We start from the raw sequence: 17,193 nt of genomic DNA on the forward strand, positions 1-17,193 counted from the left end.
ATATATATATATATATATATATATATATATATATATATATATATATATATAAATATATATATACATACACTACCGTTCAAAAGTTTGGGGTCACATTGAAATGTCCTTATTTTTGAAGGAAAAGCACTGTACTTTTAAATGAAGATAACTTTAAACTAGTCTTAACTTTAAAGAAATACACTCTATACATTGCTAATGTGGTAAATGACTATTCTAGCTGCAAATGTCTGGTTTTTGGTGCAATATCTACATAGGTGTATAGAGGCCCATTTCCAGAAACTATCACTCCAGTGTTCTAATGGTACAATGTGCTTGCTCATTGGCTAAGAAGGCTAATTGATGATTAGAAAACCCTTGTGCAATCATGTTCACACATCTGAAAACAGTTTAGCTCGTTACAGAAGCTACAAAACTGACCTTCCTTTGAGCAGATTGAGTTTCTGGAGCATCACATTTGTGGGGTCAATTAAACGCTCAAAATGGCCAGAAAAAAAATAACTTTCATCTGAAACTCGACAGTCTATTCTTGTTCTTAGAAATGAAGGCTATTCCACAAAATTGTTTGGGTGACCCCAAACTTCTGAATGGTAGTGTGTATATATATATATATATATATATATATATATATATATATATATATATATATATATATATATATATATATATATATATATATATATATACAGCCAGGATGGTCATAGCTTTGGGTTATGACCGAAAGGACATATATAAATATATATATATATATATATATATATATATATATATATATATATATATATATATATATATATATATATATATATATATATATATTATATATACAGCCAGGATGGTCATGAGCTTTGGGTTATGACCGAAAGGACAAGATCACGGGTACAAGCGGCCGAAATGAGTTTCCTCCGCCGGCTCTCCCTTAGAGATAGGGTGAGAAGCTCTGCCATCCGGGGGGGAGCTCAAAGTAAAGCCGCTGCTCCTCCACATAGAGAGGAGCCAGATGAGGTGGTTTGGGCATCTGGTCAGGATGCCGCCCGAACGCCTCTCTAGGGAGGTGTTTAGGGCATGTCTAACCGGTAGGAGGCCACGGGGAAGACCCAGGACACGTTGGGAAGACTATGTCTCCCGGCTGGCCTGGGAACGCCTCGGGATCCCCCGGGAGGAGCTGGACGAAGTGGAAGGTCTGGGCTTCCCTGCTTAGGCTGCTGCCCCCGCGACCCGACCTCGGATAAGCGGAAGAAGATGGATGGATGGATGGATATGCAACCAGGCCCCCGGCCAAATTGAAAGAGGCTATATCATCCCTACAAGCCATACAGCATACAGGGAAACCTGCGAAACAGGCTTGTAGGGATGATATGGTCTCTTTCAATTATATATATATATACATATATATATATATATATATATATATATATATATATATATATATATATATATATATATATATATATATTCCTCACGCACTAATGGACTGAATTTGCCAATGATGTCACGTTATTGATGGGAAAATGTATTTTTAGACATTATGATTTGCCTGAGCAGCTAGGAGACACAGAGGGTAACAAGAGCTAGGAAATAGATTAGAAAGGAAAGATTTAAAATCATAATTAAAAAAGAATACTAAAAATAATTGGTACTCCCCGCGGGCCGGATTTTGGACACTGGCGGGCCGTAGTTTGGGGACCACTGATATATATGATATATATGTATATACTTATATGTATATATATATATATATATATATATATATATATATATATATATATATATATATATATATATATACACATATAAGTATATACATACATATATATATATATATATATACAATATATAAGTATATACATACATATATATATATATATAAATATATATATATATATATATATATATAAGTATATACATACATATATATATACAGTATATAAGTATATATATATATATATATATATATATATATATATATATATATATATATATATATATATATATATATATATATATATATATACATACATATATATAATAACCCACACTGGTTTGAATACAGCTTAAAGATGTAGATAATGGGTTTCACTATGTAAAGCGCTTTGAGTCTCTAGAAAAAAAGAGCTATATAAATATAATTCATCAACAAGTTTGATCGACCTACAGTACAACAACTGTTGATGGGAGGATAATGTTAAATTAAGCTAGCAGGAGGATTTGGAGGGGAAGGAGCGAGCTGGTGTGGCGTCAAAAATATTCATTTGCGAATAGCCGGGGTTCTACTGTATGCAAAAAAAATGACTATTATCAGTTAATTTTAGGAGCCATCTTTGTATTGTACAAACTATAAAACGATTTTAATAACAGGCCGTCACGGCTACGCTACATCATTTCACATTTGCATTTACGGCAACCCCGGAAGGATTTATCAAAGACTTTGGTAAGTACACCCAAGCAAGTTACCTCATGCACACCACAATAAAAAGACATACGTCATCTAGAGTCTTTGAGACCATGCAAGGAGCAGAGGCTACACCTGGAAAGCGGTCAAAGCAGGGACAACACCTACGTGTGTCTCCATTGTGTCGCGTGGATTTGTGAGTAAACGGTGTTGTTACGTCTGTAAGGCACTACGAGGGAACGGAACCTAAAAGAGGTGGACTACACACACGCACGGCCGACACACACACACACACACACACACACATTATACATGCCTATGTTGTTATAACCACGTTGTGCAATCACGGTAAAAATAGGAACAAATCAATGTATTGGTATCAGGAGAAAAAGATGTTGGTGTAGACTGCTACATTCTATGAACGGGGGCCAGGCTAAGACACCTATCGCTAAAACGAAAGTATTGAGAAACAAAAAATATCTATAAATACATTACAAAAGTTTCTTGTCTTTTGTTGGTTATATTTCCAGAAAGCCTCCTTGGCTTAAAGAGGTGGAGTGGAGGGGAGTCGCCCCGCTTTTCTCCCCACACCAAGTGTGGAAATATTAAGACAGTTCAAGGCCATCGATATTTTTTAAAATCTTTGAAGAGCAGCAGGTTTCCGTATTTCACCTTCACCCAATTTATCTTGGGATTCCAAACTTCCAGTCAGTGGCCCCTTTCAGCAGCCCCCCTTCCCCCAATGCATCCCGTCGCCAAAACTTCCCTGTAAAACTAGCGAGACTTTCCTCATGAAGTAGAAAAAAAGAATCTAAACTATCCCTTTGCGGGGAAAAACAATGGAAAGAAATGCAACCTCTTGTCCAACTTCTTCTTTCCCTTGTCTTCAAGTTGTGAGGGACCGCTTCATGAGGATTGCGAGGTCCTCCGTCTGGGTTCTGAAGTGCGGTCGAGGGGGGATGAAGATGGGGCTAAGGGGGATTGTGAGGAGGCAGCGGCCTATCCAGTGTCTTCTCTAGAGGTAAGGGTACTGGTTCACCTTGGCGGGGCTCAATGGGTATCCAGTGTAGGCAGGCGAGGCGCTGATGTAGGCCTGGTGGGCAAACTGGGCCTGGTACTGGCTGTGGTGCAGGGTGGGTGAGGGCAGCACGCGGTGGCTCATGCTGACCGGAACCTGGTGAACGATGCTCGGCGGGTAGCTCCCGTGCTGGATGGTGTGGCGGGCCGAGCCCTGCGACGCCACCAGGTGAGCCACCGTGCCCGTGGAGCCCAGAGCGGCCGGCGCCGTGTAGGTGTAGAGGTGCGGCTGGCTCGGGATGTGCGTGGCCGCCAGGTGCGGGTGCACGTTGCCGGCGTGGGAGGGGCTGTTGTGATGGAAGGAGTATGGGGCCTGAGCAGCGATGGTGGGGGTGATGTAGGCCTGCTGGCGGCGGTGACCTCCGTTTCGGTCTGCTACCATGTGCTGCTGGGCCTGGAGGACAATGGGAAACGTGACGTTAGGCCTTGTCCCACCAAACATCGCCCATAAAAGACGTTTTTCAGCAATATATTGAGAGCAAATTAAGCACAAATGTAATCACAATATGTAATAATAATACAAATAATGCTATTATTCCTTCCAAACGCAATGAACTATTGTGATAGTGACTGTGGAGGGGGGCGTGGCCTGCGGGCCTGCAGCGAAGCGGGGTGTGCCAGGACCGGCCTCGAAATCAGCGACAGGTGAGTAGATGGCCCACCTGGGCCTTGTTATCTAATCACCTGTCGCTCTGTTATAAGTAGCAGCCAGGAGGAGAGACGGAGTTGGAGCTGGAAGGAAGCTGGAGTGAGAGCGAGAGCGTGACGGACACAGAGAGACAATTGCTGTCAATTATTGTTGATAATAAAGGTAAAGTATTGGTATTGTTCATTATCAATAGCGCTATTTCTATTGGTATTCGTATTGCTCCATTTTTAGTGTAATAATGCTCATTGTCATTTCTGTATTATTTTTTATTTTTTCGCTAACTGCTTATTTGCTATTACTTTTACCATCATATTTGTACATGTCGTATTTGCTGATGTTGCTCCATTGTTGTTGTTGTTGTTGTTGTGTTTGCTGCTGTTGTTTTTGTCTCTCTGTCTAATCCCCCTCTTGTCCCCACAATTTCCCCCTCTGACTTCCTTTTTTTCTCTTTCTATCCCCTCCTGCTCCGGCCCGGCTGCGCCAAATGATAATATAAATACATTTAATAAAGTCAAATACAAATAAGGCAACAAGAGAAGTATCCTACACTTCTCTTTTGTAAAGTAAATCTGAACAGCCGATATGGGCATCTACATCTACTATATGATTTGCCTGAGAAGCTGGACAGAACAAAAAAATAATAATAAAAAAAATAAAAAATAAAAAAAATAAAATAAAATAAAAAAGACAGACAATTGCTGAAAAGCAACAACAGAGACTATATTGAAGAACAATAAATCTATATTGTGAACCTGAACCGGGCTCTCATGTCGGTGATTGGTGGTCTGAAGAACCCCCTGGAGGGCAACCTCCACAGTAACATTGTAAAAGTTAAAGTTAAAGTACCACTGACAGTCACACACACACACTAGGTGTGATGAAATTACCCTCTGCATTTGACCCATCCCCTTGTTCCACCAACTGGGAGGTGAGGGGAGCAGTGAGCAGCAGCGGTGGCCGCGCTCGGGAATCATTTTTGGTGATTTAACCCCCAATTCCAACCCTTGGTGCTGAGTGCCAAGCAGGGAGGTAATGGGTCCCATTTTTATAGTCTTTGGTACGACTCGGCCGGGGTTCGAACTCTAATTGGAAGGTCAAGAACTGTTAATGATCCTAAATAAGTAAACAAACAATAAAAATAAAAATGACATCAATAAATATGGAACATCATAAATCAAATTTTTCCCCGAGTTGGAAAAGCTGTGTCGGGTTGTTTGTTTTGTTTTATATAGTTTGATATCATTTCCCAACAAATTGGACATATTTGCTCGTTTATTAGAGTCAAAATATTCCCACACCGGACTTGGCTTTTGGCAATAATCTTTTTTCTACAAATTTTCGTCACTTTATGGTGCTTTTCACTGGCGAGTAGCGAGTGTGTAAGCTAGCGGGTCCCGCTTCCAGCCGCAGAGACAAAGATTGTAAATGTCTGACAAGAGGGTTCACTCAATTCATTGAGTTCTGCTATTGAATGAACGTGTTCAGCTACCGAAAGCAAGGCACATACGCTAAAAAAAATGCTGGGTTATTTTGATAACCCAATTTATGAGTTGCTGGTGTTGGGTTAAATTTTGGAGTTATTTTTATCAAATTTTGGGGTTATAAGGGTATTATTTTAACTCAATTTTTGGATTTTCTAAATTATGAACCAATTTTGGGGTTGTTTTCAACGGGAAAAAGGCTTTTTTTTTTAATTAAAAACTTTTTTCTTGTAGGGAATTTTATCATGGATTAATCTCATTAACATTATTTTCAATCACCCAACATTGAGTTAGCATAACTCAACTTTTGGGTTAAATAATTCAACCCAATAGTTTGGTTGGAAATAACCCAACATTAAGTTATCATAACTCAACTTTTTGGTTCAATAATTCAACGCAAAAGTTGGATTGAAAAAATTAACTCAAATAAGGGGTTTGTTCTTTTCTGAACCAGCAGTTGGGTTAAAATTGGGTTATTTTTTAACCCAACATTTTTTAGTGTGCAGAGATAACCCCCATGCACCCAGTTGGAAAAACTGGGTCGGGTGGTTTGTTTTGTTGTCTTTTTTGTTGTTGCCGTAACTCTCCGACAAAATGGGAATACTTGCTCGTTCGTACCTGTCGTCACCCGCTTAAAAACAAGATATTCCCAAGCCCTTGGCTTTGCAATCATCTTTGTAACGATGCAGGCGGGAAGCGGTGCTTGGAGCGTGACCCCAGAGATGCAAAGACGACAGCCGAGAGGTAAGTAAAATAATATTTGATAGCTAAACAGAAATACGTGCAGCTGGGGAGTGCACGGGAACAGCAATAAGTGCAGTTACAGGAAGTGCAAAATAAACAGAGCAATCACTCTCATGGGAACAGAGAACAAAGAACAATGATCAAGCACTGACAGACAGGCAGGGCGGGCATATAAAGGAGCCTGATTGGAGACCAGGAACAGACGTGTGCCGGTTGCCAATCAAGGACAGCTGTAGGAGCCAGCACTCAGTGGCAGACAGGGAAAGTGAAAATACAATTTAAAGAGCACCGGACAAGGAACCTAAACATCACACACACGGGGAAAAAAAACACACAAGTCCAAAACAGTCACAAGAATATGACAATCTTTTTTTTTCCTACTCATTTTTGTTACTTTGTGGTGCTTCTCACGAGTCAGTAGCGACTAGCGAGGCTCTCTTAAAGGCCTACTGAAATGATTTTTTTTTTATTTAAACGGGGATAGCAGATCCATTCTATGTGTCATACTTGATCATTTCGCGATATTGCCATATTTTTGCTGAAAGGATTTAGTAGAGAACATCAACGATTAAAGTTTTGCAACTTTTGGTCGCTGATAAAAAAAGCCTTGCCTGTACCGGAAGTAGCGTGACGTCACAGGTTGAAAGGCTCCTCACATTTTCCCATTGTTTCCACCAGCAGCGAGAGTGATTCGGACCGAGAAAGCGACGATTACCCCATTAATTTGAGCCAGGATGAAAGATTCGTGGATGAGAAACGTGAGAGTGAAGGACTAGAGTGCAGTGCAGGACGTATCTTTTTTCGCTCTGACCGTAACTTAGGTACAAGCTGGCTCATTGGATTCCACACTTTCTCCTTTTTCTATTGTGGATCACGGATTTGTATTTTAAACCACCTCGGATACTATATCCTCTTGAAAATGAGAGTCGAGAACGCGAAATGGACATTCACAGTGACTTTTATCTCCACGACAATACATCGGCGAAACACTTTGGCTACGGAGCTAACGTGATAGCATCGGGCTTAACTGCATATAGAAACAAAAGAAATAAGCCCCTGACTGGAAGGATAGACAGAAAATCAACAATACTATTAAACCATGGACATGTAAATACACGGTTAATGCTTTCCAGCCTGGCGAAGGTTAACAATGCTGTTGTTAACGACGCCATTGAAGCTAACTTAGCAACGGGACCTCACAGAGCTATGCTAAAAACATTAGCTATCCACCTACGCCAGCCAGCCCTCATCTGCTCATCAACACCCGTGCTCCCCTGCGTTCCAGCGATCGACGGTGCAACGAAGGACTTCACCCGATCATCCGTGCGGTCGGTGGCTAGCGTCGGATAGCGTGTCTGCTATCCAAGTCAAAGTCCTCCTGGTTGTGTTGCTGCAGCCAGCCGCTAATACACCGATCCCACCTACAACTTTCTTCTTTGCGGTCTTCATTGTTCATTAAACAAATTGCAAAAGATTCACCAACACAGATGTCCAGAATACTGTGGAATTTTGACATGAAAACAGAGCTTTTTGTATTGGATTCAATGGAGTCCGAATACTCCCGTTTCAACGGTTGACGTCACGCGCATACGTCATCATATATAGACGTTTTCAACCGGAAGTTTCGCGGGAAATTTAAAATTGCACTTTATAAGTTAACCCGGCCGTATTGGCATGTTGATATATGATATTGATATATTGTTGATATATAAACTATCAGACTGCGTGGTCGGTAGTAGTGGGTTTCAGTAGGCCTTTAATCTAGCGTTCCTGCCTTCACCCAGAGAGACAAAGATTGTGGGTGACTGACAAGAGGGTTCACTCGTTCATTTGATTCTAACTACTGAATAAACGCACTCAGGGCCAGTTGTTTTTTGTTGTTGTCTTTTTTTGTTGCCATCACTTCACAGGAAATTGGGCACACTTGCTCATTCGTCCGTTTTGACGGGGCTCGCCTTGCTCACTCTTTTAAAGCCGAAATATTCCCACACAGTCACATTTGGCTTTGCCGTCATCGTTTTTCCTCGTAATTTTGTTACCCTTGCGTCTAGTGAGGCTGTCTTGTCCGTGCATCGCGTGTGTAAACTAGCGGCCCCGCCTCCACCCTCAGAGACAAAGGTAGGGGACGATTGACAAGAGGCTCCAGTCCGTTCATTTGATTCTACGATTGAGTAAACACGCTCAGAGCGACGCACAGGTTCAAGCCTCTTGTACCCAGATTGAATGCGAGAGACAAGGAAAATAAACACACATGGAATTGGCAATTTATTGATGCCAGCAAAGTTATTGAGTTCTCTTTAATTTATACCGTATTTTTCGGACTGTAAGCCACACCTAAAATCCTTTCATTTTCTCAAAACTCGACAGTGCGCTTTATAACCCGGTGCGCCTAATGTACAGAATAGTTTTGGTTGTGCTTACCGACCCCGAAGCTATTTTATTTGGTACATGGTAAAATGATAAGTGTGACCAGTAGATGGCAGTCACACATAAGAGATACGTGTAGATTGCAATATGACTCAAGTAAACAACACCGACATTTTATATGTTCCATTGAAAATATAGAACATTACACGTGGCGCTCAAAAATCTATCAAAATGTTTTAGAACAACTTTGATAAGTTTTGAAGCTGCACCGCTTGATGGATTGTACTGTGCTTCAACATATAAGTATTATTATGGTGTGTGTATAAGATAACACATATTGTCTGGCGTTTTGTTTCGCAATATAAGGCAATGCGCCTTATAATCCGGTGCGCCCTATGGTCCAGAAAATACGGTAGATTGCTTCAAAAAGTTAAAGTCTCATAGATTAACTACACAGGTTATTTGAAGAGTGTTTTTGGACATGTTTTTAATCATTTGGAATATTATAGCTTACATCTGATAAAAAAACTAATTCAGTGGTTCATAAAATTATATTGTAATTTACTCTCATCAGCATATTAGCTGCAAATACTTCCTGAACCTTTAATTGTTCTCTGAATTCATCTCCTGAAAAAACTTTCGCACAATATTCTAATAAATTGAGATGCATATACAGTACAAGTACACACCTTCTCATTCAATGCATTTTGTTTATTTTCATGACTATTTACATTGTAGATTGTCACTGAAGGCATCAAAACTATGAATGAACACATGTGGAGTTATGTACTTAACAAAAAAAAGGTGAAATAACTGAAAACATGTTTTGGTAACACTTTAGTATGGGGAACATATTGACCATTAATTAGTTGCTTATTAACATGCAAATTAGTAACATATTGGCTCTTAATTAGTCATTACTAAGTACTTAATAATGCCTTATTCTGCATGGCCTTATTATACAACCAGTAATCCATTAACTAAGAGTCTTGGTTAGTCTTAACCCTAACCCTCTAACCCTAACCCCAACCCCAACCCTAACCCTAACCTGTTAATAAGCAACTAGTTAATGGTGGATATGTTTCCCATACTAAAGTGTTACCCATGTTTTATATTCTAGTTTCTTCAAAATAGCCACCCTTTGCTCTGATTACTGCTTTGCACACTCTTGGCATTCTCTCGATGAGCTTCAAGAGGTAGTCACGTGAAATGGTTTTCACTTTACAGGTGTCATAGTTTTGATGCCTTCAGTGACAATCTACAATGTAAATAGTCATGACAATAAAGAAAAGACATTGAAATGAGAAGGTGTGTCCAAACTTTTGGCCTGTACTGTATATTGTATGAAAAGTTTGTCATTTCAGTTTACAGCAGTGTCCATATGGAGTAGTTATCCGATGAGTTAGTTAGTATGAGTTTATTTTTTTTACCTGGCTGAGATTAAGAGGCTGTTGCTGAAGGAGGTGTGGCCCTGAGCGCTGCTGTCGGTACGATGCAGTCACCCCTCCATGGACGTGATTATTGCCAGAGACCACTCCATTGGAGGATTTGAACTTATATGTGGAATTCTGATGATTCATTGCATCTGCACAAAAAGAGGGAATTTGCACAATTTGGAAATGACATGAAAACCAAATTATACGTCCTAACGTGACGTGCGTTTTACCTGGCATCAAGCGTTCACACTCATTCACAACCTCGCTGGTCTGGGTTTTGAGTGGGGGGATGATGATGGTGCGCGGGTTGCCGTTGTTGTAATTGTCCAGTATGAAGGTCTTTGTGTCGTAGCTGCTGTTGTTGTTGTTGTTGGTGGTGGTGGTGGTGGTTCTTCTGGACTCCACAGTGTAAGGGCTGTTGTTGATGGAACAGTCGGTGTCAGGTGAGTCATGGACGGTCACACAGCTGATAACATTCTTCCTCTGCTTAGAGGAGGAGCTGGAGGGAAAAAAACGAGACAAAGAATTCAGCTTTAACAACAGCGATACAGGCGATATCAACGGTAGTGGAATGTATGGATGTACTGTAGTTCCTCGGTTGTCATACGCCCCGCTTTTCGTAGGATTCAGCGTCGGACCAAAATGTATGCAAAGGTTTTCCCTTGTTTTTATATACCGTTTCAGTTACATATTCTGCAAATTGCACTAGAAAAACTACAAAACTCAAAACCAGTGAAGTTGGCATGTTGTGTATATCGTAAATAAAAACAGAATACAATGATTTGCAAATACTTTTCAACTTATATTCAATTGAATAGACTGCAAAGACAAGATACTTCGAATTGGAAAACTTTGTTATTTTTTGCAAATATTAGCTCATTTGAGTTTGAGTTTATTTCGAACATGCAAGCATACAACATGATACATCACAATTTCCAGTTTCTCTTTTCAACATGTTCGAAAAGGAGTAGGAAGAAGCAGAGCTTATTTAATCCTACCCCTTTTCTATACATAACAGTTGCTAAAACTTTTTGTTCACTTCCTGTTCACTTTGTAGTTCAGGTTCTTCATCACGTACACAGCTACTCCTCCTCCATTTTTGTTGGTTCTGTTGATGTAGTTAGTTCATATCCTTCCAGATCAAAATCTATTCCTTTTTTTATCATCAATCCATGTTTCTGTGACAGCAATCACCTTGAAGGGTTTGTTGATGTGTTCCAAAAAGTTCTTAATGTTGTTGTAGTTTGCATACAAGCTTCTGCTATTAAAATGAATAATTGACAATTTGTTATTACATTCAATGTTGCTATTATATTGATCATCTGTGTAATAAAAACAACTATTACTGATGTGGGAGAAAAATGTTGTATCTGGATCTATATCATTTGGGATTTGATGCCGGCAACATGTTTCAAAAAAGCTTGCACGAGTGGCAAAAAAGACTGAGAAAGTTGAGGAATGCTCGTCAAACACTTATTTGGAACATCCCACAGGTGAACAGGCTAATTGGGAACAGGTGGGTGCCATGATTGGGTATAAAACCAGCTTCCATGAAATGCTCAGTCATTCACAAACAAGGACGGGGCGAGGGTCACCACTTTGTGAACAAATGCGTGAGCAAATTGTCGAACAGTTTAAGAACAACATTTCTCAACCAGCTATTGTAAGGAATTTAGAGATTTCACCATCTACGGTCCGTAATATCATCAAAAGGTTCAGAGAATCTGGAGAAATCACTGCACATAAGCAGCAAGGCCGAAAACCAACATTGAACGCCTGTGACCTAGGATCCCTCAGGCGGTACTGCATCAAAAACCGACATCAGTGTGTAAAGGATATCACCGCATGGGCTCATGAACACTTCAGAAAACCACTGTCAGTAACTACAGTTCGTTGCTACATCTGTAAGAGGAAAAGAACCATCCGGATTGTTATAGGCACAAAGTTGAAAAGCCAGCATCTGTGATGGTATGGGGGTGTATTAGTGCCCAAGACATGGGTAACTTACACATCTGTGAAGGCACCTTTAATGCTGAAAGGTACATACAGGTTTTGGAGCAACATATGTTGCCATCCAAGCAACGTTATCATGGACGCCCCTGCTTATTTCAGCAAGACAATGCCAAGCCACGTGTTACAACAGCGTGGCTTCATAGTAAAAGAGTGCGGGTACTAGACTGGCCTGCCTGTAGTCCAGACCTGTCTCCCATTGAATATGTGTGGCGCATTATGAAGTCTAAAATACCACAACAGAGACCCCCGGACTGTTGAACAACTTAAGCTGTACATCAAGCAAGAATGGAAAGAATTCCACCTGAAAAGCATCAAACATTTGTCTCCTCAGTTCCCAAACGTTTACTGAGTGTTGTTAAAAGGAAAGGCCATGTAACACAGTGGTAAAAATGCCATTGTGCCAACTTTTTTTTGCAATGTGCTGCTGCCATTACTGTACATTCTAAGTTATTGATTATTTGGAGAAAAAAAAAAGTGTCTCAGTTTGAACATCAAATATCTTGTCTTTGCAGTCTATTCAATTGAATATAGGTTGAAAAGGATTTGCAAATCATTGTATTCTGTTTTTTATTTACGAATTACATAACATGCCAACTTCACTGGTTTTGGGTTTTGTAGTCTAGTTTACCGAGTATTCTGCGGAATTGTGTGTGCCCCGACCAAGAATCCCATGCGTTGGTGACTCAGTCTTTGTGTTTTTTCTTACTGACCACGGCTGCAAAAAAAGCCACCATGAGCGGAACAAAAATACCGAAGGTTAGACATTTGATAAAGAAAGTGAGAAACACTATTGAATTCAAGAAAGAAGTACAAAAGTAGCGTCTGCTTTGCCTTCTCCTGCTCTCTCCGCCCATCACGCCAACAAGAGTCTTGAAAAAAAGATAAAAGGGATGTGAAATGTTATTTTTTCTTTTTGATACATCTTTTGCGTATATTTCACATAATTTTTCCTGCATGTGAAACGAGAATTATTCTCTATAAAATGTGTTTTGTGCTCATATTGTAGGGGTCTGCAATGAATACATCGGATTTGAGATACTTGTGATTTAGGGCTATATAAATAAACATTGATTGATTGATTTACATTATTTCTGATAAAAAAACCGAAGTACCACTACATAGTAGGGCTGCGCCATATAGAATATATTCGATATAAATGAAAACATTTTGGCAGACGACAGAGTTTTTATACTATCGTCATATCAGGATGATGCATGTTGATAACATTTTAGCTGTGTAACGCAAATTCGATTGTGACAAGCGGACGTACGCAACAATTTCCCTTGTGGATCAATAAAGTTTGTTTAAGTCCAAGTCTAAATCTAAGTCAACGCAATGTAGCTTCCTCGCTAACAAGCTAGAGGCTAACGCTCCTCCAGATTGGAAAGCCGTTTCTAAGTAACAAAACATTGCCTTAATAGCGGCAAAAAACACGTTTATTACACATCTCATTATCACTGGACAAGAAATAGCTAACTATGCTACACTACAGGATGACACAAGAAGACTTCATTTTGCTGAAAATATTATACGTAATAAAAAGTAATAAGAAATAACTTGAACATTTAACTAATATTGATACATTGACATCCTGTGTTTTTGTCTGATTATAATTTTGATCAAAAATGTAATAATTCAAAGACATTAAACATTTTAAGTATCAGTATCAGCATTGGTATGGCCAATACTGCTACTGTAACGACTTGATTTTGGGCCGTTAGCCGAATTTGTAGTATCGCCCAAAACTAATGTAAAGTAACCTTTACATGTTACATATACTGTACTATTGTACATGGTGTCAGAATAATTGTATCTAAGTTATCATAAAACTTTGTGTTTCAATGAGTTCCCGGCGAGCAGACAAAAGCTGTCTTTGATCTTACCAATCAAAAAAAAGGCTTGTAAAACTCCACTGTGTAGGATGGGAAGCGACATGAATGTGTGGGTTTCTTTGATGTATTGTAATCCACAGGAAGATTTTGTCTTGACCCGAGATCTACAAAGCGGAGAGGAAGCAGGACCTGACTCCCCTCCAGGCACCTTTTCTTTGAACTGTTTTGTGACCAAAGGCAGCGGCTGTTTACGACCCCCTTCCTTTAGAAACAGCTGTTGCCATGTAATCAGGGAAAGTCCAAATAAAAGAGGAGGCGTACAATCTTTCGTCAGAGCGTGGTGGGAGACTGTACAAGAGTACAGCCCAGACGTTTCACCTCAATTGAGCCAAATTGAATTATGTCTCTGTTTAATTCCTTGCTTTTTTGTCTGTTTAATAAATGTCATCAGTGTTTGAACCTGACACATAGTAATTGGGATTTGTTATATATTGTATATATTATATAAAAATATAATATAATAGGGCATCTGGTCAGGATGCCATCCAAACGCCTCCCTAGGGTGTTTAGGGCACGTCCGACCGGTAGGAGGCCACAGGGAAGACCCAGGACACGTTGGGAAGACTATGTCTCCCGGCTGGTCTGGGAACGCCTCGGGATCCCCCGGGAGGAGCTGGACGAAGTGGCTGGGGGGAGGGAAGTCTGGGCTTCCCTGCTTAGGCTGCTGCCCCCACGACCCGACCTCGGATAAGCGGAAGAAGATGGATGGATGGATATCAGTATATATTATATACTGTATATATAATATGTAAATATTACTTATATGTTATATTTTATATTGCTACTATGGTAAATGGTTAGTCTACTTAATACCTGCATTATCCTTTCCATCCTTTGTAACTGAGCTACGGTGTGGAACAATTTCCCTTGTGGATCAATAAAGTTTGTTTAAGTCTAATAAGACACAGAATTTCCCTAAATATTGTTGCATCAATGCAAAATGATGAGGGAAAAATAACATGAGCTACAACTATGGAAAACAAGAGAACCGACCCATGGTTTTGTTTATGGTCGTCCTCCTCGTCAGTGTCACTGCTGATGGTGATGATGCTGACGGCGGGGCTGGGCGTGTCCGGGATGATGATGGTCTGTCTGGGCACATGCTGTTGGTTCATGTTGTCACGCGTTGTGCTGGATGCCTGCTCTGCCTCCATAGCGCCGCCCCACCCGCAGCCCTGCGAGGGAGGGCAGATGGAGGCGGAGTTGCTTTGAAGCACGGCGCAGCGAGGGGGCGTGTTCTCCTTCACCCGCTTGGAGCGCTGCGGCGACAGCACCGCCTGAGAAGACGACACTTCGTAGGCTGAAGTGTTCCTTGAAAACAGAAGCACAGAGGTTGGAGTGAGCATCGTGACTCCATTGTGACTACAGCAGTTTTTCCCATTGATTTGTTTATTATAAATACATTTGGACCACCAAAGAAAGATTTTTTTCCAGATTTGACAAGTTCTCCCTTACTCACACATTATAATGCAGGTATAACCAACATTGGTACTTTAATCTTAATTAATCTTTAAATTTCTAGAAAGCTAAGGGTTGGAGGACCCGGACTTTTTGCTTCACTATTAGTCTTAGTTCGCATATTTTGGAGAACCAACGTCCTCTGCAGTAGATGTTTAATTTTGGTCTGTTTTTTTTTTTGTCAGAGTTAAACTCTCTCTCTCTCCACTCCACTTTATTTATATAGCACATTTACACAACAAGAATGTTTCCAAAGTGCTGCACAGCCATGTTAAAAACAATATTAAAAACAATATTAAAAACTATATTAAAAACAATATTAAAAACAATATTATGCTACACCAATGACTGAATAAAAACAAAGAATAAATGAATAGAAAACCAATACAGAGACAATATAAAAAATAAATATGATTAAAAACGATTTTAAAGGGTGAAACCAATTAAAACAGTAAAATAGACATCAAAATTTATAACCCTAACCCTAACCACACAGGACAACAGAGGACAGAAGACCACACAACTCACGTAGTGTTAAAAGCCAAAGAATAAAAGTGGGTCTTTAGACGAGACTTAAAACACTCCACTGTGGGAGCAGTTTGAACATGGAGGGGCAGAGTGTTCCAGAGTTTAGGGCCGACCACAGAGGAGCGCCTCACTGTTTTTAAGAACCTTCTGCAAAAAAGATCGTCTTTCATGACAGCACTTACACTACCGTTCAAAAGTTTGGGGTCACCCAAACAATTTTGTGGAATAGTCTTCATTTCTAAGAACAAGAATAGACTGTCGAGTTTCAGATGAAAGTTCTCTTTTTCTGGCCATTTTGAGCGTTTAATTGACCCCACAAATGTGATGCTCAAGAAACTCAATCTGCTCAAAGGAAGGTCAGTTTTGTAGCTTCTGTAACGAGCTAAACTGTTTTCAGATGTGTGAAAATGATTGCACAAGGGTTTTCTAATCATCAATTAGCCTTCTGAGCCAATGAGCAAACACATTGTACCATTAGAACACTGGAGTGATAGTTGCTGGAAATGGGCCTCTATACACCTATGTAGATATTGCACTAAAAACCAGACATTTGCAGCTAGAATAGTCATTTACCACATTAGCAATGTATAGAGTGTATTTCTTTAAAGTTAAGACTAGTTTAAAGTTATCTTCATTGAAAAGTACAGTGCTTTTCCTTCAAAAATAAGGACATTTCAATGTGACCCCAAACTTTTGAACGGTAGTGTACATGTTTTTTAAGGATCTTTTGCAAAAATGTGTCCCTCACAAGTTTATTCTACCTACTCAGTGGTTAGAGTGTCTGCCCTGAGATCGGTAGGTTGTGAGTTCAAACCCCGGCCGAGTCATACCAAAGACTATAACAATGGGACCCATTAGCTCCATGCTTGGCACTCAGCATCAAGGGTTGGAATTGGGGGTTAAATCACCAAAAATGATTCCTCACAAGGGGTGATCAAGGGTGATGGGTCAAATGTAGAGAAAAATTTCGCCACACCTAGTGTGTGTGTGACTGTCATTGGTACTTTAACTTAAACTTTAACTTAACAAGTTTATATGAAGCTCTCCGAGACATTTGTATTGAAGGCCTACATAAATAAACTTTGATGGATTTTTTTTCTAAATTAATTTGCGGGCCACGAGTTGAATTGTCCAAATGATGAAAAAGAGAGGACGTAAA

The 17,193-nt window shown here is 39.9% G+C and overlaps 1 protein-coding gene across 4 annotated transcripts in view; it reads right to left on the reverse strand.

Annotated features, from left to right (window-relative positions):
- Positions 1 to 2,033: 2,033 nt before the first annotated feature.
- hipk2 (homeodomain interacting protein kinase 2) overlaps positions 2,034 to 17,193 on the reverse strand; it is a 267,614-nt gene continuing 252,454 nt past the window's right edge. For all 4 annotated transcript variants that reach the window (XM_062035875.1, XM_062035874.1, XM_062035873.1 and 1 more), the window contains exons 12-15: positions 15,042 to 15,359; positions 10,374 to 10,642; positions 10,138 to 10,292; positions 2,034 to 3,860 (exon numbers count right to left, since the gene is read on the reverse strand). In XM_062035875.1, the coding sequence (XP_061891859.1) occupies positions 3,405 to 3,860; positions 10,138 to 10,292; positions 10,374 to 10,642; positions 15,042 to 15,359 (1,198 nt within the window). In that variant the 3' untranslated portion in view covers positions 2,034 to 3,404. The remainder of the gene's footprint in view (positions 3,861 to 10,137; positions 10,293 to 10,373; positions 10,643 to 15,041; positions 15,360 to 17,193) is intronic.

This window comes from Entelurus aequoreus, linkage group LG24 (genome assembly GCF_033978785.1).
Source record: "Entelurus aequoreus isolate RoL-2023_Sb linkage group LG24, RoL_Eaeq_v1.1, whole genome shotgun sequence".
NCBI lineage: Eukaryota > Metazoa > Chordata > Actinopteri > Syngnathiformes > Syngnathidae > Entelurus > Entelurus aequoreus.